Source organism: Desmodus rotundus, chromosome 12, assembly GCF_022682495.2.
Source record: "Desmodus rotundus isolate HL8 chromosome 12, HLdesRot8A.1, whole genome shotgun sequence".
In the NCBI taxonomy this organism is placed as follows: Eukaryota; Metazoa; Chordata; class Mammalia; order Chiroptera; family Phyllostomidae; genus Desmodus; species Desmodus rotundus.
The window spans coordinates 37,592,480-37,616,190 of record NC_071398.1 but is presented as its reverse complement, the minus strand read 5'-3'; the positions used below and the strand labels follow the sequence as shown (position 1 = coordinate 37,616,190).

Here is a 23,711-nt window from a genome sequence, read left to right as displayed (position 1 = left end):
ATTGGCCTTCTCAGCCATCAAAATGAAGGGAGGGAGGGAGGGAGGGAGGGAGCAAGGAAGGAAGGGAAGAAGGAAGGAAGGGGAGAGAAGTGCATCTCTTACTTCCTGCTGTGCCCCCATTCTGGATGGCTGCTACTTAGGACATTCTTTAAAGCTGGAATCAGAGTTGTTACTGCACACGAGATAAGATATGGCAACTATACCTTCAGCTTTTTGGAGATTAAAACCAAGTATGTTCCTTTTACACAAGGAAAACAAAGAGTAAGGAGTACTGCCTGCCTTCCCAATCCACTGTAGACTGTGGCTTCTACCCACTCTCAGCAGCCTTCAGGGAGGGGGGGAAGATAAAAAGAAAAAACCACTAGAAAGCCAGTAACAGACATCACTCAGCCCCACACCTTTGGGGGGAGAACTTTAAAAAGCATAAAACAAACCACAATGTCTTCTTTATTCCTACCAGAAGCCATAGACACAAATGCTATTGTATTGCTAGTGTTCTAGCATCTCATTCAATCATTTCAACACCATCAACGACATTTCCCAAGATGACCTCACTGTGTTCTGCACAGTAACTGCCACTTCCAACTATTTCTGCCCTGTGCGGATAGTTCCACTGGAAGACAAAGAGTCTGTTCTGCTCTGATATTTGGAAGAAAAACATTGAAATAAGCCTTTCTTAACTCCACAGGAGGGCACTGCTTTCCTTTCAGAAGTTAGGATTCGAATACCCAGCCGGGGAAGCAGTATAGCTGACTCATGGAAGCAGCCAAACTTTAAGTGTCTATGTGTAAGAAAGCTGGGTTTTCAAAAAGAAAAGCTATGTGAGGGGCAAGTGATGAACCCGCAATACTTGTATTTACCATGGGGTTCTGGTTTCCTGAAAAACAAAAATTAAAAAATCCTAACATTTGGAAGCAAAGACAAATCCAGTGTCAACCAGTCACAAGTGACACATTCAAGTTTAGTATGGTGGGACACTGGGCAAGCAAGACGGGCTGTGTGCTGCTGGGTATGGCAGTCACTATACCCTGCCAGTCATGGAATGTTTCCCGAGTGTAATGAGATAAAGTTTTTTCCAAGTGTGGCATGCACACATGGGAGAGTTTAAGCTTATCCATACCCTACATGAACCTTGAGTCAGAGTGAGGTTATTCCCTTCGATTCTCTGCGTGGTACTGTGGGCCTTTAGTACCTAACCAGTACCTGCCAATCTCTTTTTAACAAAGGGGGCATGCCTCAGGCCCTGAGCCTTCAGCAGGAATACCTAACCAGAATTTAGCAACATTGTTGTTTTCAGTCTGTTTATTTTTGCAGTTTTCCTATTTATGGCCAGGGAAGCTGGGTTTTCCATTTACCATACTCACACAACTTTTCCTTTTAAAACAAGTTTTAAAAGACAAATTGACTTAAAGTTATAAAGTACGTAAAAGTAGCAGTAGGAATGGAAAATACAAATGACTGAAGTTTAGAAAGTATGAAGAAAGCATGGGGGTAGAGGCGAATGGGGGCGTACAACGGCTCTGGCTGAGCAACCACTCACTGTCCCTTCTGAAAACAGGATGGGTCCTCACCCTTGGGGTTATGGGAATGATCCCAGGGAGGCAGGAACCAGTACAGAAACAGGTGGCAAATAGTAAATTCCAAGGAAGCTCAAGCCACTCATTTTTAGATAACACTTTAATAAATTACATTTACGAAAAAGACCACTGGCCTCTTTTGGGTAACTGCTGCTCAGACTAAAGAGAAAGCAACCAAGTCACACCAACCAGCTTTCAAAGACTTTCCACGGACATTCCAAGTAAAGGCAATCTGTTGTTTATGAAGGAAAGGGGGTGGGGGAGGGCATAAAAGAACAACACAACCAAAAAAGGCACAACACCAAGGCAAATGTCTCTGGGATTTTTATAATCCCAGGGAGACTGCTACTTGGCTAGCACTTCCCAAACACTGATGTCAGGACACTCCTGCCAGTTAAATGTATGTATGCAAAGATTTCACTTTCTGGGGGAGGTGGGGTCCTTCTCCCAGCTAGTAGGTTAATGTCTCCCCCAGAGGCTAGAATTTTAAATTATGTTTCTCTTGATCCACTGAACCTATACTCATTGATATCTGGGAGACTGATTAAAATGTAACTCATAAACCTTTTTAAAAAGCAAGTGTTACCTGTGCCACTTGAGACACTTTATAACAAATTCTGGCCCCTAGACTGCCAACACTGTAAAACTAAGTTTCCTTACATGTATGCTTTGATGTTTCAAAGTTCAAACTCATCCTGGAGGCTCACTCAAACCACCCATGATATAAAGACTTCTTTCAAACCTCATGGATGACAGGATTTGTGTCTGCCCAAGTAGAAACTTCCACCTACCTTTTAGTAGGTCAGTGTTTCAGTTACCACTGCCATTGAATTACCAACTTGCTATCACTTGCCTCCTATTTCCATGAAAAAAGAAAAGGGGGGAAGGAGGACTTACGGCAACAGGAGTGCTTTTGTTATTCTGTAAAATAAATACATAAATAAAAGCAACGGAAGGAAACTGAGGAAAGAGAACTGACGGTGACTGATGAGAACATGGACATCACTAAGGGAAGGAATGAGGGCTAAAGCTGGGAAAAACAGGGAAGAGATAAACATGTTGACAGTTTAGCTATTCAGAAAACTTGACAGTTCGCTAATTATGTTTGCCTTACCCCTCTCCTCCCCCCTAAAAATAAAATAGCAAGGGAATTTTTTTTTTAAAGAACCCTTAAATCTGGTCAAAGGCTTGTTACAAGTCCCAGCACACTCTAAATCAATACAGCAAAAGCCTAATGTGTTCATCTCAACAGTCTCAGAAATTCCTTGAGCCTTCCCAAATCAATTCTTTTTGCCTTCATGCTCTTTGCAGTCATCTGCTAAACAGCACTGCCAGATAACTTGAACTACTCGTTCGGTTAGCTCTGAAAATGGGCACTGTCTGGCCAAAGTCTGCCATGAATCTGCTATGACTGTAGTATATGTTTCACTTGCAGAACTCTCCACCCCAGAGGCTTACGATTGGAATCCAAACATTTGATGAAGAGGACAGTTTGAGAGTGCAAGCCTACAAACATTTTAACTGACCTCCCCGACTGCATCTCAGTTAACAACATCAGCAGCACCTGGATATTAAAACACCACCCTGATTTCTGGGGTGGTTTTCCTCCAACACTTGTACCAAACTTTCCCCACATGGAAGCCCACTCAGGGTCAGGCAATCGGCTGCCATTAAGTGAAACCAATTAGCACCAGTTTCCAACCGGAGAGTGAGTCAGCTCCCTGCTGCTAAAGTAGTGTCCTAGTTGGTCTCAGAAGCCAGAACCAGGGAGGGTGTTTCAAAAAGCAAAGGGCAACCCTGGGCCCAGGCCCCGAACCACCTAGGATTAGAGGAAACAACAAGCACTACTCCATGGCACCAACAAGATTTCAGCTCTCAGCTGAATGTGTATGAGTGTGGCTACTGTACTCCCAGCCATTCTCCGGCACCGCACCATTTCTGCAGTCATCAGAAAAGCCATGTTCTAAAACACATTGGGGGGACAGGGAAAACACAGTGCTGCCAGCTGAATAGCTTCCCCTATCCCTCTCCCAAGAAGGCAGAGTATATCTGCCACCCCTAACCACCCCCCCCCCACAGTCTTATTTCTAGATGACAACTGAGTTTGGTGGTGGGAGTTGTTGTGTTTCAGGTTTTTTTGTAAGTACTGTTATTCAATTTGGAAACCAGCTAAGGGCATGTTAGTCTTAGCCAGACCCTAAGAGGCAAGCAATTAGAGTAATGGAACAAAATAACAGATGGCTACTTTGCGGCCTCCATCATCAACCTAAAAAAAAAAGGAAAGAAAAAAAACCCTACTTGTAGAAAAACAAAACACCATCAGAACTTTCAAATAATTAACTCATACCTAATACAGCCAAAGGTCAGGGTCTAAACACTGAGGAGCTGCAAGCAGTGATGTTTCAATGAACATGCAAGCTTAGCAAAGGAGGCATTTCCTCTTGCTGTGCTGAGAAGTTCCTTAGCCACTGTCAAGAGACCTCACCTGTCCAGGAGAGTAGAGGGGGTGGTGAGGTTACCTAAGCCTCTTTCAGAAACTGGGAGAGGGAACTGTGGCCTAGAACTGTAATTGCTCAAGAACTTACTCAAAAACCAAACCAATCCGTCTCCCATGCCCCAGAACACTTAGGGTCTTCTCATGTCATAACTGTTGCATTACCTACTCATCTGGAAATGCCTTGGTTACAGAGGTCCCCAGAAGTCAGAGCAAAGGTAAAGCCTCCAGGTAAAAATGAGAACCACCAGGAGCCACACACACCCTGACTTGGGCCAACCCTCACTTAATTCCTAGAAAAATTCAATCCCATACGTTTTAAGGGTCTACAGATGTCCCAGACACATCTTTTTAGAGTGAGTATACACAAGACACAGACCTGCCACTTCTCCACATGTTCAGTGGCTCAGCCTTGAAAAGGCAAGAAGGGCAATTTATCATTCACTAACGCAGACTTTCTGAGTATATGTGTGGAGGGGCTCCTCTTAGAAGGGAGAGAACAGCACAAACTTGTGTATATACTCCTTTCCATTACTCCTTCCCCCTTTCAGAAAGGATCCCTACCCCGTAATAGGAAAGTGCACAGCAATGAAGCAATATTTCTCCCCAAGGAACAGTTATGTGTTAATATTTGATGCAGCAGGTATAAAGCAGGACATACTGGAATCTGGCCCTTATTCAGAATCTAAAGCACTGGTATTAGAGCACACTGTGAGCCAGTCTTTCCTTCAACCAAATTTGCCTGGTCCTGGAGGAAGGGAGGAGGAAGAATGACACACAGCAGCAAGGACTTGGGGTTCCGGTGAGTCCTGGTCCCCGCCCCGAGCCTGGATGGTCCCAGCCTCACCCTGTGTGAAGGGAGACTAGAACCACGAAGGAGCACACACCCTATCTTCCAGAAGAGAGTGGAACTGAGCTAGCAAAAGGAGTCACTTGGAGAGGAGAGGGAGAGGGAAGGTCTCCCATTCCCATCACCTGAGGGACAAGGGTCAAGGGCTCAAGCACCTGGAGCAGAAGACAGATCCCAGACATTCTTCCAAACAATCCCACAGCCCCATTCCCCTCCCAACTTTTCAGTCTCTCGGCAACTGGGCACTGCCTCAGGTAATAAATTATTGTTCTGACTGCAGGCTAGGTCACCCTTTCCCCTCAAAAAGCATTTTAATGTCAGATTATCTCAACCTGCCCACCCCGAGGTAGGTGGGGCAACGGATAAGGACGCCACCACCAGCCCGCCACCCCCACCACTGATGAGGAAATTCAAGCAGAGGCTGGTAATTTACCCAAGGTTATGCCAGGCTCCACCCCAAGACGGTTTGGAACAGCTGCTCCTTTCACCCTTTCCCCTCCAGCCTGGACTGCCTGCACGGAGCCCAAAGCACAGACTCACACCCTCCAGAGGCTTCGAGTCACTCCCCACTCACTCTCCGCTCTCTTTTCACAGCTCAAATCCCTTGACTCTGGCCCCACGTTCCTGAAAAAGCTCCACCAAGCCGGCAGTCCCAAAGTCCCATGGACACACCAAGATCAGTAACGAACCTGGAAAGTAATTTCAGATCTCCAGGACACAATACATGCCTCTACCTCCGAGGACCTCCCACTCTCCTGGAGCACACCTGTAAACAACCCCTCCCTCACATGCCTGCTCAACACACTGTCTTTAGCACACACTCCAACCCTCTCTTACACCAGCCCCGAGTTCCCCTCCAGACACACACGACCTTCCCCCGGCCTCCCACTTCTTTTGATCTTTCTTTCACTACTGCGGGTCCCCCCTAAATTGCTTCCACACCCCAAAGTGCCACCTAAAAACAGACCCTGCTTTATGAGCTCTTCATCCCTCCCACCCCTGCCAAGACACCATTCTTCCTGAGTATTCCCACACATTCCTCCCACTTTTTCTCCCTTCACAACACACAGACACACTTCCAATCCCGGGGCTGCATCTCCAGAAACTCCCCCACTCCCTGCAAAACACACACACACACACACACACAAGCACCTCCTTTCTCGTTCTATCTGTTACATACTCACTCCCTAAGAAGGCTTTCATTTTCCTAAACTAACCTCCCTCCCATTACCCGCCATTCCATTCCAGCCCACTTCCACGCCCCCATCTCACCTTTGCCAGACCTTCCCCTCAGGCTCCTCCAGCCCTCGGCGGTGCCCCCAACCTTCCCCGGTGCTTCGGAAAGCCCTCCCCAAAACAACTCCAAATTCTCCCCAGCCCTGGCAGCCTGTCCATCGCTCATCCCTTCCTGATTCCTCCTACCTCCCAACCTCCCCCCTTTTCCCTTGGGAGAGGGGCGCCCCAAACAAGCCTTGCCCCCTGGGAGCACTCATTCACAGGTCCCCGCCGTCTCCCAGCCTCAGACCTCCTCCCCGGCCCTACTTGTCCTGGCGCCCCGAGCCCCTCGTCTTCTCACACCCATTCCCTCCGGGGCCCCCTCCTCCCGCCTCCCGTCTCCCCAGGATCCTAGTCCTCCCGCCTCTCTCCTCTCGCCACCGTCCCTTCGTCGCTGCCCCGGCGCCACTCACACTTCCAGAACCTTCACCCCCTTCAGAACTCCCCACCCGAGGCCCCCCATTCCAGCCCCCTTCAGACCGTCCCGCACTCCAAACGACCCCCTCCACCCTCCAGCTCCTCTTCGGACCCCCCACAGCTGGCTCTGTCCCGACCCACAAATCCCAGGCCCCGGGCCTCTCACCACCGCAGCCCTCCAGCGTCGCCTCAGACCCCAGTTCCAGCTCAGACTGTCCAATCAGCTCCCCGGCCTCCCCGATTCCCCGCCCAGACCTTCCCACTCCTCCATCGGGCTCCCGGAGCCTTTTCTTCAGACTTCCACATTCCCTACCGGGCCGCCAATCATTTTTTCAGATTCCCAATTCTTGCTCAAGTTCTGCAATTCCTTTCCAGGACTCCGAACCCCTTCCCAGACCCGCCAATTCCAATCCCAGACCCTCCAACTCCCTTTCAGGACCCGTCCCCGGGCCCCAGCCTCGCTCGCAAGCCCCATTCCAGCCCGTCCGGCCCTCAGGCTGCGTACCTTACGCTGCTGCTTCTCCCAGGCCGGGTCCAGCAGCAGGTCCCGGTCCCAGTCGTCCTCCTGGGCCATATAGTCGCCCATGCTGCTGCCGCCGCCGGCGCCATTGCCCCCGCTGCTGGGGCCGTACTGGTACGACTGGTTTGCCGCGTGGTAGTCCACCATTCCGCCGCCTCTCGCTAACCCACCAGCCGGTCCGCTCCCGCCTCAGCTCCCGCCCCTCTACCCGAGGTGCTACCGCCGACGCCGCCGCCGCTTCAGCTGCTTCAGCCCGCCCTCCGCCCGCGCCTGCGCACTACCCTCCGCGCCTGCGCACCGCGCCGCCGCCGCCGCCGCCCTCCGGCGCGCGCGCGTCCCCGCGTGTGGGCGGTGCCAGGCGCGAATGATTCATAAGGCGGGGCTCGCCCTCAGGCCTCGACCTGCTCGGGCTGGGAATGTCGTCCCGCTCGGGAACGCGAACTCAGCAAGTATGTATTAAACGCTTACTGTGTGCTGGACTACGTTTTACGCATTGGCACGAAACAAGAAAGACAAAAATCGTTGCCTTGATGGCACTACTTTCTAGAGAAGGGAGACGACAAACGCAATTTTAAGACATATAGAGTATAATCTAAGGTGAAAGTGTTGTGGAGAAAAATCAAGCAGGAGTTGAAATAAAGTAGTCAAGGTGGCCTTCGCGGAGAAGGACGTGTGAAAAAAAGAGACCTGAAAAATTCACGGAATGGACAGGGGAGTTAAGTAAATGGGAATACGCACTGGCTGACTGGAAGGGTGGACGACTTTCCGGACTTTCATTCCACGAACTTTCACTGAGCACCTGTACTGCCAAGCATTGTCCTTGGGCGTTGAACATAGTGCCGAGCATGGTGAGCATGGTTAGTTCTCCAGTGGCTAACACGGGGAGGAGGGGCAACAATAAATATACGTGACATTGCTACATTAATGGGCACCTCGAATTTAAATATCTAAAGTTGAGTTCCTGACTTTCCCCCAAAACCTGATCACCGCACAGACATCCCCATCCTAGTGAATGAGGCCCCATCTTTCCAGCTGCACAGACATCAAACCTTGAAATTATCCTTGGTTCCTCTTTTTTAAAAGATTTTATTTATTTATTTTAGAGAGAGGGGTAGGGAGGGAGAAAGAGGGGGAGAGAAACATTAATGTGTGGTTGCCTCTTGCACATCTCCCACCACGAACCCGGCCGCGACCCAGGCTTGTGCCCTGACTGGGAATTGAACCCACGACCCTCTGATTCACAGGCCGGCGCTCAATCCACTGAGCCACACCAGCCAGGAACATCCTGGGTTCCTCTTTGTCTTCACACCCACATCCAGTTCTTCAGGAAATTCTGTCAGATCCATTTTGAAAGTATAAACAGAATGCTCCCACTTTCCCCTGGCCCCATCCACTTTTGCCTTGTCTTTGCTTGGACCACTATGGCAGCATTCTCCCCAGCTCCCTGCACCCTGCAGCCCCTCTTTCCGACCAGAAGCCAGAGGGAGCCTGTGAACACCTGAGTTAGATCAAGTCCGTCCCTCCTCTGTCTGGAACACTCCTCTATCCCACACTCAGAGTACAAGTGAATGTCAAGGAAAGGCAGAGAGGTACAGAAGGAGTCTCCCCTGCCCTGGCCCAGCCCAGCCAAGCCCAGCCCAGCCCAGCCCAGCCCAGCCCAGCTTTTGAAATAAGGGAAACTTCTGTGGCATCAGCCGGACCCACAAGGTCTACCACGTCCTGATCATCCGGGTCCTGGTTTCCTCTCCCAGCTCACTTCCCACTCTGTCCCCTGCTCTCCGAGCTCCAGCCACACTGCAGACCTCCTTGCTGTTTCTGGAACACACTGCTCTAGCTTCAGGGCCCTTATACTTGGCGACACCTTGTTACCACTGCCTGGATCACTCTCCCCAGATACGGGATCCCCGGGGCTCATAGCCTCTTCTGTATAACTCTGGAGCAACATCACCTCCTCAGCAAGATCTTGCTTAGCCACTTTATTTAAAAGAGCACCCCTCCCCACCTGGGCCAGGTAGCCTAGTTGGTTGGAGCATCTTTCCAGTAAGCCAAGGCTGCAGGTTCGAACCCCGGTCAGGGTATATATGGGTATGAACATGTTCTCTCTCTCAAAGAAAATCAATTAAAATAAAGTAGCATCCCATACCTTTCTTGCTTAATTTTTTCCAGAGCACTGATCACCATATAACATGCTACATGATTGGCCGATTTACTCGTATTTATCTGTCTCCTTCCCAAGAATGTCACCCATGAGAGTGGGGTTCTTTGTTTTGGTCGTTGCTGTGTCTCTGGTCTCTGAAGCAGCACCTAGCACAAAGACAGAAGTTTAATAAATCCTAGGTCAATGAGTGAATGAACTTAAAACCACGGTGAGGAATTTTTTTTTTTTTAACTGAGATCTGATTAACATAATGAATCTTATTCTAAATGCAATGGGAAGTTAAGGGTGGATTTTATTTTATTTTATTTTATTATTTTTTTTAAATCTTTGTAAAAATATGGAACGCTTCACGAATTTGCGTGTCATCCTTGCGCAGGGGCCATGCTAATCTTCTCTGTATCGTTCCAATTTTAGTATATGTGCTGCCGAAGCGAGCACAAGGGTGGATTTTAAGCAGGGCTGGGATCTGATTCAGCTTTGCATAGTGTCCCCCACTATGTGTCCGGCCACATGAAGGGAACAGCTTGCAGGTGGATTGAGCACAGGGATACCAGTGAGGAGGCTGCTGCAATGGTCCAAATGAGGGTGGACAGAACCAGGGTCTTGGAGGAGGAGAGAGCTGTGGGGGAGGGACAGTGGCAGTTTTGGGGAAAACAAAGTTGACAGGACTTACTGTCATGAATTTGATTGGGTGTGGTGGAGGGCAGGGAATCGAGACTCCAGACAGCCCCAGGCTTTCTACTGCGGATGGGGATTCAGACATGGCTCCTCCAGGTATGAAAGCTCCAGGGATCTTTCCTCAGCTTCTCAAAAGCACTGGAAGGGATCGAGTGGCAAACAAAGGGGATAGGGTTTGTGCAGTAGCCCACTTTCCTGGTGGATGATGCCAGGACCTGGTCAGAGACCCAGGAGTGTTGGTGGTTTACAAAGCTGGGCTGGGTTGGGCTGGGGCAGGCAAACTCTTCCTGCCTGACTTGGTGAACAAGCCCAGGACCTTTGTGCTGGGTCTAGTCAGCAGGGAAAGGCCCTAGAGCTAAGGGCCATTCGCCCCACACTGCCTGCTCCTGGTGGACACTGAGAAATCTCCCAAAACTGATGGTCCCAGGCAATGAGATATTAAATTAAGGGATCCTTTTGTCAGTCTGCTTTGAGGCCACTTCCTGGCAGCCATCCAGAGACAGTGCAGTAATAATAGCTATCACCTATTGAGGGTCAAGGGGCAGCAGGGCAGAAGCTCAGAGCGGGCAGGAAGAGACTTGAAGGGGCTCTGAGTGAAGGGTTATAGCCAACGGGCTCACCATTTCTGCACTTCTTGGGATTCTCGACGCTACAGTCAGAAATGATTAAGCACTAAGCACTGTGTCCCATTAATGGTGCTACTTAAATGAAACAAAGGAGGGATCTATGTCCTCCCAAGGTGGGAACGAGATACAGCGATGTCTAAGGGGACAATGGAAACAACTGACAACAGCTCTGAGCCCAAGTGAGCGAGGTAGGCTACAAGTTTATGCTCTCTTAAAGTTTGCCAAGGTGCTGAGTTTTTTCACGTGCATTCTCACAGCAACTACTGAAGTGGGTACCCTCACCAGCTGTAAAACTGAGGCACAGGGTAAACAAGCCCAAAGGCCACTAGCCTGGGCTTTGAACTCAGGTAGTCTTTCTCCAGGATCAGGTCCCTTAGCTGCTCAAACGATGACGACCTCCAAAAAACAAAACAGCCCTGACTGGTGTGGATCAGTGGATTAAGTGCTGGCCTGTGAAAGGGTCGCAGGTTCGATTCCGTCAGGGCACATGCCCTGGGGTTGTGGCCCAGGTCCCCAGTAGGGGGCACACGAGACACATACACACATTGATGTGTCTCTTCCTCTTTCTCCTCTCTCTACATAACTATAAAAACAAAACAAAGTTAAAGGCAAGTTGGCAACGTAGTACAAGATGTGGCTTTCAAAGGAGATACAGGTTACTTCCTCTTCCCGGCAGTGGGATGTGGCCATGGCCAGTTGTGCAGGTGGTATCCTACACAAGAATGCCTGTCAAGTGGGTGAGAGTTGTGCCCACACAATCAAATGAGTTGGTAGCAACACCCACCTTTCCCTGCTTAAAGCAGGTTCTGGAGTCCAGAGCTGCAGAAGCACCCTTTGTGCCTAGGGCTTGGACACGCCCTAGTTCCTGGCTCCTGCTCAGGTCCGGAACCCAGGGCAAAGGGTGTCCCGCCCTGCCTTGGCTCAGTCCTGTCAGTGCCTGGAGGATGGGTGAGTGCTGGCAGCTCAGGCATTGCCACTGCTCTCCATGGGCATAGTCCAGTCGGGCTGGGGGAGGGGGGGAGGCAGTGTGATAGCTCCCCCAGGCAGCAGCAGGTCCACACCAGGGGCTTAGCACCCACCGTGGCATTTCATTTCTTCCATTTCCCCCCAAAGGCAGTTACGGTTGTCCCCACCCCTTCCTGTACACATAAACACTTGTCTGAAGTTCTTGTGCCAGATCCCTGGAGTATCTTGTGTAAAAAGGGCAAGATAACAGACCCACGCTGGAGTGGTATGAGCTAGGCCTCCTGACCTCTACATGCTAGGATTTAGGGAAAGGGGTGTGTGGCCTGGCTGAAAATCTGAATTTCCTAGTAGTCTCCAAATAGAAGACTGCTGGGGGCTAGTTTGCAACCTTGGGGAGAAACTCAAGTCTAAACCCAACAGTGATTCCTATTTCCTAAATGCCAGTAATGGGCTAGGACCGGGTCCAAGATCTTTACTGGCAAGAGCTCACAAAATCTTCATAACCCTGACAAGGGTGCACCATTCTCCTTTTCTGAGGAAACTGAGGAACAGGGGTGGAGTCACTAGACCAAGGACCTCCGAAGGGTTGAGCAGCAGCAGCCAGAATCCTCTCCCCACACCCCCCTCTGGCCACTTCTGCCTGCATTTGTGAGGCCCAAGGGCAAAAGTGTGCCTGCCCTCACCAGGACTCCAGGGGCCCACTGCTGATCAGCTGGGTTTTCACAACAGAAAAGCCAAGGCTACAGCCAGCTGCAGGGCTGGGCTCTTGGCCTATTTGCTCTCCTCCTTGCTGACTCACCGCTGCTGGCCCTCCAGGTGACCTGACAGATCAGGAAGGTGGGTGTGGAAGGTCAGTTGCTAGGGCGGGGCAAGGGAGGGAAGATAGGAGATAGAAGCCCGCCACTGGGGGGCCCTAGCACAAGGCCCACAGGAGCCTGCTCCCTGGCTCCCTCTGGTGGGCAAGAGGCAGTGTTAGGAAGCCATTGAAGAGATACCAAGGCTAAGGCAACAAATCTTTATTAAACGCCTTCAAAGTTACTGGGAGGAGGCCATGATGCTGGACACACCTGTTGAGAAGAGAAGGGGGAACGAGGGTCAATGTGGGAAGAATGGGAGGCGAAGCTCCAGTTACCAATGACAGCACCCACAATTCTTTAGAGCAACAGATCACAACCCCTTCTGGGGGCCTAGTCACCATTACAAGGGCAGTGTGAGGCAGTAGTTAAAAGCCTAGACTCTGGCCCTGGCTGAGTAGCTCAGTTGGTTAGAGCATCGTCTTCATACGCCAAGGTTGTGTGTTCAATCTCTGCTCAGGGCACATACAAAAAGCAACGAATGAATGCGTAAATAAGTGGAACCACAAATCCGTGTTACTCTCTCCCGTTCTCTCTCTAAAATCAATCAATTTAAAAAAACAACAAACAAAACCCTGGACCCTGGAGCAAGAAGACCCAGGTTCAAATCTCAGCTCTGCCAGCTACCAGGTATATCAGTTTACTCATCTGTAGGAAGCATCTATCCTACAGAAAAGTAGGATTCAGTGGTATGCCAGGATTAAATGACACAATTAGAAAAATGCCTGGTGGTGTTACTCATTACTTTAAAAAATAGCATTACTATTTGCAAAACACTCTAAGTGCTGGACTTAAATCTCCTCACTGCAGAACCCTTTGCTCCAGTAAGCTCTCACATACAACGGGCACATCTCACAGTGAGTCCACAGTCCCCAAGTGCCCACTCCATCTGGTTCCAAATGAGCTGGTCTGTACTGAGAAGCCATGCTCTACCAACATGTATCTTTTTTTAAAAATGGATTTGAGAGAAAGAAAACATCAATTTTTGTTGTTTCACTTATTTATGCATTCACTGGTTGATTCTTGCATGTGCCCTGCCCAGGGACTGAACCTGCAACCTTGGTGTATTGGGACGATGCTCTAACCAACTGAGCTGCCCAGCCAGGGCCTGTCTTCTCCACATCTTAGATGAGAAAACTGAGGCACAAAGTCACACAGCCACAAAGGAAGGAACCAAGATTCCCACCCACTAACCTGACTCCAGAGCCTGCACTTTCTGGCATTCTGCTGCATTTTATCAGATGCCAGGGCTGAGGCCCCGGAAGCCCCCACAACAAAGAAGAGACAATAAGTGTGTGGGGGACACCCCACAAGGCCCCTCCAGGCCCTGGAAGTTCCAGGGAAGGACACCAGTACCCACTGCCATCCCTTTTCAGGCGGCAGCTCCGTGCACAGAAGGTCGGTGGAGTCCAGTAGATGCAGATTTCCTAGCCCTGAGCCGGAACATATCTACCTGGGTCCTGGGCCCAGCCCTGGTCTCTGTGGAAGGGCACCCCCTGCCCCACAGCCTGAGGCCTCAGGCCACCACTCACTGTCAAAGTCAATCTTCTCCACAATGTTCTTGGGCTTAATGCTCTCTTCCTGGCTACAGATGAAGATCTGGCCCGACTCATCAGCACTCCAGCCGTACTTGCTCATCCACATCTTTAGCTGGCTGTCTGCAGGTGACACAGGCAATACAGGGGCTCCGGTCACCCCAATCCCACAGTACCAGGGGGCCTGGGAGCCAAAAGCCAGGGCACCCTCCTTGCCCAGCTGCTTCAGAAACCACCAGTATCTTCTATCTGGACAGCAGCAGCAGCCTCCCTGTGGCAGCTCTGCGCTACTACAATTCATTCTCCAAATGGCCGCTAGGGGGAGTCTTTTATCTTTCTCATCCTTACCAACACAGGGGTTTTGTGTTAGTATTTACTTGTTTTCTCCCATTACCTACATGAAATGGCTTCAAAATCACCATGTCATCACTACCACTAACAGTAAGTCTATGGCATAAAGTTTAAAAACTTCTTTGCAGTTCTTTTTTTCCCTTGGAAAATCTGGCACTAAGGATGTAATTCTTTTCTGTGTAACCCTTCTCAATTTGATAGATTCATCTGCTTCTTTTTATATTCAGTTGTAAGGGTTGTTTCATCCCCTTTTGATTTAATTTCCCTTTTAAGTATGTCAAACAGCTGTGTGATGTGAAACGGTATAGTATCTGACACAAAGTGTGCAGTGAAGTTCACGTCCATTAAAAACAGTAACGACAATGACAAGGCCACAAAAAACTACCTGGATCAAAAGGCATAGCTCTCTAACGTTCTCAGAGAAATCTCACTCCCAACCCACCCCTCTCTCCTCCCTTGTCTCCCCGCTCACCTCTGACCCATTTCCTGGGCTTTTATTTTCTTTATGTTTCTTTTTGCAAAAATGGGTAAATATACACACACACACTTTTTTTTTTTTTCCTTTTTAGAGGGAACTTTTAAAAACATAAATCTGATCACATCCCTCCCTCCTCAGAATGCTCTGTGGCTCCACCTCATTCAAGGTAAAGGTCAAAGTCCATAGGAGGCTTTGCTGTATGGGGAGATCTCCCTCCCACCACCTCTCTGCCATGGGCCTCCCTCCCCGCCCTTACTCTGCTCCAGACACTGGGTGAACAGGACAGGGTGCATCTGCCTGAGCACCTGGTATGCTACCTCCCTGAGAATATAAGCCATTCTCTTGTTCACTGCCATGTCCCCACGGCCTAGAACAGTGTCTGGCACAGAGTAGGCATTCAATAATTTATACAGAACACATGAACAAATATCATAAGCCTCCCTCGAGGAAGGGAATGTATTATATTGATTCCTTATTTTTTCTCTGGTCTGGACCTTCAGTAACCACTGGTTAAGGGATGGGTCCATCAGAGGAGCTGGCTCAGGCCCACTGCCCCTAACCACCCTGAACCTCTGAGACTGGCACTAGGGACCTGGAGAAGGCCTTACCTGTCAGATCCCCAAGCATCTCGGCCAGCAGCCAGCGATCGATGTGCTGATAAGTGATGCCCACGACATGGCAGATAACTGCAAAGGTAAGGGACAAAGATGGTGAAGAGCCATTCCCCACCCCCCCACCCCCGGCAGGACCTGCTGCCACCCCCTACTTCCTTCCCTTGGCCAGGGGGCTCAGGTTCAAAAAGGGACTTACATTTCCGGACAGAATCTTCAAAACCAGTTATACCTTCCAAAAGGTCCATGTTTTCGTCCAGGGCTTGCTGTGGGAAGAATGACAAAGTTAACACTAACAGTATCAAGAATGCTAACGTTAACACGTTAACAAAGAAGCTAACACTTGAGCATTCACCCCATGTGTCATTCTTCTGTATGCAACCCCGTAATGTACGGGTTACTGTTTTTACATCCCTTTTAGAGAAGAAACCAAGGCTCAGAACTGTAAAGTGATTTGCCCAAAATTAGAGCTGGGGTTTGAACCTAGCAGGCAGAACCCAGTCCCAGAGAGGGGGGCAGATACAGACTAGCTAACTGCACTCAACCGCCTCACCTTGTTCCTGTCTCACTCAGAGAAAAGGCCTTCCACGTCCTGCCATGACCATGGAGCCCCACAGGATCCCTGCCCTCGTCTCCCCCCACTCACCCCCTCTCTCTAGCCCACAGGGGCCTCCGCACTGCTCCTCAGGCACTTGCCCACCTCAGGGCCTTTGCACTGGTTGTTCTTGTGTCTAGAACTGTCCTCCCCCACAGCTAGCACCCTCACCTCCTTCAGGTTTCTGCTCAAATGTCATCTTCTCCGCAAGGGCTCCCTCCAACATTAGTGGGGGGAATGAGAAAGCCACAAACACGAGTAGCAGCCAGTGAGGCAGGAGGCAAGCCAGGAGGGCAGTTGTCCTGGAAGCCAAGTGAGGAAAGGATCTGAGGGAGCAGTGGGTGACTGCCTGTCTAGGGGCTGACAGGACAGGTAAGACGGGGCCTGAGAACTGCCTACCGGATCTAGCAACACAGTGTTGACTTCCACAGTGTGTCTGTGTTGGGGAGCAGGGTCAGAGGGCTGGTCACACAAGTCTGGAGTGGATTCAAGTGAGCAGGGGGAGAAGCACAGACTGGCATAGGCAACCTGTCCCAGAGTCAGGATGACCAACATCCCGACCTGCCTGAGATGGAGGGGTTTTCCTGAGACGTGAGACTCCCAGTTTTAAAACCTGGGCAAGCTGGGCAGCTGGTCCCCTAGTCAAGAATGGGGCACAGAGAAAGAGGGTCGGAGGCAGAGCTGATGGGAATGTGGAAGTGAGGGACAGCTCTCTTCTTCAGGCTAGAACTAACTCTGCAGACATGTCCTGTGGCGACAGAAATAATCCAGGAAGGCCACGTTAGCTGTTACAGGACAGTGGGCAGAACTGCTGTCGTGATGCCCCTGAGTAGGCATAGGGAAGGGGGGCTGTGCACTAGAGGAGGGTGGTCTGAGATAGGAAGAGGGACAACGGACCCGCTAAAAACAGCAGAGCGCCATGGCTGGTGTGACTCAGTGGACTGAGTGCCAGCCTACAAACCAAGGGTCGCTGGTTCGATTCCCAGTCAGGGCACATGCCTGGGTTGCAGGCCAGGTCCCAGTGGGGGGCATGTGAGAGGCAACCACACATTGATGCTTCTCTACCTCTCTTTCTCCCTCCCTCCCGCTCTCTAAAAAAATAAAATAAAAACAAAAACAGCAGAGTGCTGGGTCAGCTGCAATGGATGTCAGGTCCAGGCCAGGGACAAGTGTGAGTTCTGCTTTTGGCTGCTTCTATTTTCCCACAAAACAGGCAGCCAGATCATAGGGTGAGGTGAGAAGAATAGGGTGGGGGGAAGGTATGAAGGACTGTCAAGGGAAGTGGGGAGGGAAGCAAGAGCCTAGGCCGGAGGGGTGGAGGACTGTAGACCTGGGCTGTCCTGCACTCTGGATGGTCTTTTCTCCAGCCTCGCTCATCATTTCAGCTACAGAGGTGTGTGTGGAGTGGGGAGGGACGCATGATTTACATTAAGGAGAAAGCAGAGGAGTGGAGTATTGGGTAGCCCAAGAATGTCAGGCTGGAGATCTCACAGGGGTGAGGGGGACAGCTAGGAGGAAGTGGTCAGAGGATGGGAACAGTTGCCATTCATGGCCGGAGGAGAGGGCAATTATTGCTGAGGACAAGTCTAGGGCAGTGGTTGCCACTTGTGAAGCTGCAGAAGTGGAGGATTAGGTTCCAGGTGGAGCAAGAAAGGGAGAGTGTTCAGGCGATGGTGCCCTTTTGCTAGAAGAATAGGTGTTAGCCTGAGCCCTGCGGGCACAGGCTAACACCTGGGAGTTCTGACTCTGTGTGAGGATGATGACTCCATGAGATCAGGCTTGCAAAGCCCTTAGCACGGGGCCCATCACCATGCAGGCAGCCAATCAATGGGCATGGTCATTACTTCAAGCAGTCTGCTCCATGTGGCCCAGTTACCCATCCTGCCCCTGCACCAAAGGAAGTTACCCAGAAGGCCTGGAAGTGGCAGGTCTCCAGCAAGTCTCCGAGGTACAAAATCTGTCGGATGGGCCGTTCTTCTTGCTGCAGGAAACGTTAAGGGAAAATGGTTCCAGAGCCTAGGGAGGCTGCTGCTGAGCCCTACACCGGCCCCACCTGGTCCCTGCAGCACAGGTCGTTATGGCAAAAGGTAAGAGACACCCTAACAGTCCAATGATGGACAGTTACATCAATGATGGCCTGTCCACAGAGACCGAGCCAACTCATGCAGAACGTGACAAGACACACTGATGTGAAAAAAGATGCAGAACATGTACAACAGCCTACCGTTTGGGTGGGGGACACGTGTGTATATGAACACACACAGCTAAACTTATGTATCTACAGGACATCTGTGGAAAGGTCCCCAAGAACAGCAAACAACTTGCCTCCTGGGAGGGGGATGGGGTGGCTATGGGACAGGGGAGGGAAGAAGTCTTTTTGTCCTGTGTATACTTTTTTTGTATTTTTAACAGTATACTGAATGCCTAATTTTTTTTAAACCACCAGAACAGAACCCTGGGGAAGGTGGACAATCTCTCAAAAGGCAGGCACTCCCATGGACACTCCTAATAGAACAGGCTCAATGAGTACGTGGCCATTTCTCAGCTTAGCCACTAATGGGCAGGTGGGTGTGCCAGCCCCGGGACGGTGAGCACTTGGGGCCCAGCATAGGTGGGGGACACCGCCAAGTTTCTCAAGTAATTAAAGGAAATTGGAGGCTCTCGTGGCAAGTGTTAGACCACCCACAAAAAAGCAAGTGGGGGACCCATTCATTGCTTCTCCACTCAACATTTTTTCTTTGAAGGCCAGCACTGTGCTAGGCACTAAGGACACATAAAATCAAGTTCAGCCAACAATCCAGCTCTTCATGGCTTCTGCCTAGTGCGCAACCCCCAGCCCCTCCTGCCTCTTGCCTGGTGGTCTTTACTCAGCTAGAATCCTCATGGGACTCTTTCTAAATAACAAATCTACCCCCATCACTCTACAATTTTAAAGCCTTCCATGGCTCCCAGGTGCCCTTTTGAGTCTGACCAAATTCCACTTTGAAAACCATGGCATAGCTAAGCTGAACTACTACAGCCTTTAAAAGACAGCACTGAGCTCCTTTTCCTCCAGGCTTCCCTACATACTGTTCCCTTTGCCTACATCACCCTTCCTTACTGCTTCACCTAACTCCTCATCTTTCAGATGGTCCCTCCTCCAGGAAGCTCTCCCTAACATCCAGGCAGGGTCAGGTGCCTCCTCTGGCTCCTCTAGCCCTGAGCCCTGACTTGTCCACATCGTCAGTGATAGGAGACCTATCTCCCCCACTGGACTCTGAGCTTTGGTGAGGGCAGGGGATGGGTCTGTCTCAACCAGCACAGGGCCCCAACCCTACCCAGCACCCGGCCAAGCCCAGAGCAGGCATTCAAGTGCTTGTAGCTAAACTCTCAGACCAACCACTTTCCTGTGAAATGATCTCTGTTGCCCTTGCTCCGTCCCCCACACAGCCGGGCCGAGAGCTGGGAGGATACGTGGGCCTGGTCGATCATGCACTTGCACAGGGTGAAGTCAGTGTGCGGCAGGTTGGTGAGGGCCTTCAGCAGGATCTGGGCGGTGACTGTGGTCTGAAAGAAGGCTGGGTTGAACTGGTACCTGAGAAGAGGAACAAGAGACATAGTCACAGGTGGCATCTCCAGGTCCCAGAGCCTCGCCAGGTGTGGGGCAGGCTACACACTGCTTAGGCCCAGAGCCTGGGAGCTGGACAGGTCTGGGCTCCAATCCCAACCACAGCACTCTCTGTCTGTGAGACCTCCCTGACCCTACTTTCCTTCTCTGTAGACAAGGACAGTTAATCCTCACACCCACCCAGTAAAACAGACACTATTAAATGATTCACAAATAAACGAGTACATAGTGGTAGTCTGGAATAGTGCGTAAGGGCTCTGGAACCAGACTGCCTGGGTTACACTCCCTTGCCTAGTGACCGTGGACTATTCATTTTAAATTCTCTGTGCATAGCCCTGACTGGTGTGGGTTGACTTGTCATCCCACAAACCAAAAGGTCACAGGTTCAATTCCCAGTCATCACACCCGCCTGGTCTGAGTCCAGGTCCCTAGCTGGGGGTGTGTGAGAGGCACCCAATCAATGTTTCTCTCTCTTCCTCCCTCCCTTCCCCTTCTCTAAAAATAAATAAATAAAATCTTTAAAAAAAAATTTCTCTGTGCATCAGCTTCATCCCTTGGGCAATACAGCATCTAAGAGAGCTAAGAGCACAGCAATGGCCATGCGGTGTATCCTCACTGAGTAGCGATCACAACCAGGGACAATCTAAGCCCCACAAATACAGTGTCATTATACGCATTTTACAGATGTCAAAATCGAGGCTGTGCAATCTGTAAAAACTACACCGCGGGTAGTGTGCCAGTGAGGTCCTGAGGGGAAGAACCCAAATGTCTGTTAACAGGGTAAGTGTGACAGCCACACGGTGGAACAGTGTACAGCAATGACAACAGAAAACCACAGCCACACAGAAAATGGCTGGATCTCACAAACCCAGTGCTGAGTGGACATAGCCAGATGCAGAAGAGCTCATGCTGTAGGACTGTATTTGTGCCAAGTTCAAAGCCGGCAATCCTGAGCAAAGGTGATCAAGATGCATGTGTGTGGTAAACTCACACAAAGCCAGGCCATGAGACACAAGAGTGGTTACCAGGGTGGGCAGCAGGGGTGGCTGGCACAAAACATACGGGGCAAAGAGCCTGGGCGGCTAGCAACCCTCAATTTTACAAATGGTGATTACATGGGTGCATCTGTAATTACTTGCTAAACTGTATACAAACCTCTGTATACAATCCTCTGTATCCACGAGGGACCCCCTATGGATACCAAAATCCAGACGCGTACAATGGTCTGTGGATTTACACATAACCTGTGCACATCCTCCCATACACTTTAAAGTATCTCTTGATTACTTACAAAACCTAACAAAGTAAATGCTATGCAAATAGTAGTTATACTGTATTGTTTATGAACCACAAGAAAAAAAAAAGTCTGTACGTGTTCAGTACAGACGTAACCATAGCAGGCCTAACTACACAGCACACCACAGCAACGTCCCATTTTGGGGGGAACATTTTCAATACTGGGTTGAAAAATGTTTTCAATCTTTCTACTGACGTGGAACCCGTGGATATAGAGCCGACAGTGTTTGTTTTACATACTGGTCTGTGTGTTTTGTAAATAATCCTTAAAAAACCATCCATCCTGCTGCTCTAACTTCCTTGGCTTCCTAGCCTTGACACCAAAAGATACTACATCCACTGTGACTGGTGTAGCTCAGTGGATTGAGTGCAGGCTGCAAACCAAAGGGTCGCCAGTTCAATTTTCAGTCAGGGCACATGCCTGGGTTGTGGGCCAGGTCCCCAGTATGGGGCACGTGAAAGGCAACCACACATTGACATTTCTCTCCTTCTCTTTCCCCTTCTCTTCCCCTCTCTCTAAAAATGAATAAATAAAATCTTTATAAAAGAAAGATACTTCATCCTTCAGGCTACCCTCAACTCCCGCCCCAGCCAGCGTTGGGAGTGGTACCCTGCTGGCTGCAGGCATAGGGCTGGGGCTGGAGGCAGACACTCACAGCTTCAGGACAGCCAAGTTGGCTTCCAGATCATAGGCGTTCTCCTTGGCCTGTGTCTCCACATAGCGCTCCAGGGTGGCCAGATTCTCAGGATTGTACCTAGAGAAGAATCAAGGTGGATGAGCAGGGAGGAGACAGGAGCTGAGGCCAGTCCCTTTATTTGGGGATGGGGGGATGGGCACAATAACCTGCTCCTCCCTCCTCTCCTTTCCTTCAACTTTGGCACTGGTCACTTGCTCTATCCAAGTCTTGAATCAGCTCTGTAAACTCTAACAGTAAAACTTACCCATATCCCAGACCTAAGCCTAAGCTCTAAACCCCATCAGAGCCCTGGGTCTGTCTAATGCCTAGGATGCCTCCCCCAGCCTCTCAGTCAGTCACTGCAGCCTGTCTGCCTGGGCTCCTGGACATCTTCGACACCCACCCTGGACTAGCCCCATCCTGTCCTCCCTAGCTTCCCCCACTCCACTTCTGACCAATCTGTTTGTGCTTCCCCCGTCCCAGCTCTGACTGCTCCGAGCTGCCACTCTCTACTGTCGGTGTTGTCTGGGCTCTGGACTGGGAGCTCCATGAAAGTACAGCCTGCAGCTGTCTTGGTCACCTCTGGTCCCCAACACTGCCTGGCACTGGCAGATTTCAGGGAACATGTTTTAAAAGAATGATATGAAGGAGGAAAGAAGGGAGAGACGAAGAGGCAGTGAGACACAGAGTGAGAGGCTGAGGGAAAGGTGGGGAGGAAGAGGCCTTAAGGCAGTTAGGGAAGAGGGGTAGGCACGGCTATCTCCTGCCGCTAGGCGCTAGCAATAGCGTTTTTCCTTAAACATCTCCTCCAGATGACTGTAAAGTCCCTCCCCAGGGCAAGCCCTGGATTGTGACCACCACTCGGGATCTCCAGAAATCCTCTCCTCTACCCCGCTGGGCCAGAAGCGCTCCCTCCGACCGGGCTCAGACCTGTCGATACCCTTGAGCAACTTGCCCACGTTAGCTCTCATCTGCTCAAACATCGCCATGACTGCAGTCGCTTCCCACACTGGGAACAGGGCCGAAGAAGCCGCCGGTGCAGCGTCCTCGAGCACCGGAAGAGGGAGAGATAGAGGAAACGGAAACTACGTCATTGTTTTCGCTCCAGCCTGAAGGCACTAAAAAAGGAGGCTCTTGCAGCGGCTGCCATAATTTCCGGCTGCCCTGAGACTTCTTCCCAGAGGACGCAATTGGCGCGTGCGCGCCCGCTCCGCGCAAACTGGACCGACTGCATGAGAAAAAACTTAGTCTAGCCCAGTGCGCCCGCGCCGTCTCCGGGCGAGGAGGCGGGGCTAAGCTGCTCTCGGGCGTATCGCTGTAGTCTCCAGGATGTGCGCGCGAGCTCGCAGAGTAGGCGGCGAACTTCTGGCGGCGGGTGCGCGCTTCTCGATGCTCGCGACATGGACCTCACAAAACTACTGCAATGCGCGTAGTAGTCGTCTCTTTAGGCCATGGCCCAAGCACCGAGGGCCTCTTTGCCCCAGGCCTGGCCCCGTGAGGCAGGATACTGAGCTCCTTAGTTTCAAGTGCTGAAACTGGTCCCCACGCTCCACCCTAACTCCTGGCGTAGGAGCCTGCAAAGCTGTTGTGATAATCTGCCCAGAAGGGGTGAGGGGCTCTTGAATCCCGCCAAATAGCACCCTGTCCGCAGACTACAGTCTTGTGGATGAAGTCGAGTGCCCCATGTGTGCTGTCAAAAGTTATGTGGGTACAGCCCTCTTTTACCCTGGCTGGCTAGTGGATTGGGTGCCGGCCTATGCACCAAAGGGTCGCAGGTTCGATTCCCAGTCTGGGTGGTGGGGCGGGCCCCCAGTGGGGGGCGCGTGAGAGGCACTCACACATCGATGTTTCCCTCCATTTCTCCCTCCCTTAGAGATAAGTAAAATTTCACTGCAGGCATTCACACATGGGGAAGTGTGTGCTCTGGGTACACACACATAGTGCACATGTATATCCAGGTCTTCGCACTGCATGTCGGTGCCCAAAGTAAACACTAATGTACACTGAATGGTTATCCCTGTGCAGGTTTGCCATCTCTGGGTTGTGGCCGAACCCTCATTGTGGTTTTTAGCACCACCCATGGGGGGAAGGGGTGCTTAGGTACCCACCAGATCACACTTAAGGTAGTTTGCATCTGATTTACATT

General features: G+C 50.7%; 2 protein-coding genes and 1 non-coding gene across 4 annotated transcripts in view; all 3 read right to left on the bottom strand.

The window, feature by feature from the left end:
* The window catches only part of ACTN4 (actinin alpha 4), a 71,298-nt gene extending 63,890 nt beyond the window's left edge, over nucleotides 1-7,408 (bottom strand). The window contains exon 1 of one of the 2 annotated variants that reach the window (XM_053914417.1): nucleotides 7,119-7,408. In XM_053914417.1, coding sequence (XP_053770392.1) covers nucleotides 7,119-7,280 — 162 coding nt within the window. In that variant the 5' untranslated portion in view covers nucleotides 7,281-7,408. The remainder of the gene's footprint in view (nucleotides 1-7,118) is intronic. The other variant, XM_024577671.3, reaches the window with a different exon arrangement.
* A 2,214-nt stretch (nucleotides 7,409-9,622) lies between these two features.
* On the bottom strand, nucleotides 9,623-9,729 carry LOC112320284 (U6 spliceosomal RNA). Its single transcript, XR_002976415.1, has one exon. It is a non-coding gene; the product is annotated as a U6 spliceosomal RNA (small nuclear RNA).
* A 2,833-nt stretch (nucleotides 9,730-12,562) lies between these two features.
* Nucleotides 12,563-22,717, bottom strand: EIF3K (eukaryotic translation initiation factor 3 subunit K). Its single transcript, XM_024577698.3, has 8 exons — nucleotides 22,496-22,717; nucleotides 21,545-21,643; nucleotides 19,439-19,559; nucleotides 17,892-17,966; nucleotides 15,590-15,656; nucleotides 15,388-15,465; nucleotides 13,948-14,073; nucleotides 12,563-12,628 (listed from the first exon to the last, which is right to left on the bottom strand). The coding sequence occupies exons 1-8, from the start codon at nucleotides 22,552-22,554 to the stop codon at nucleotides 12,597-12,599; spliced, it is 657 nt and encodes a 218-aa protein (XP_024433466.1). The 5' UTR covers nucleotides 22,555-22,717; the 3' UTR covers nucleotides 12,563-12,596.
* Nucleotides 22,718-23,711: the final 994 nt, after the last annotated feature.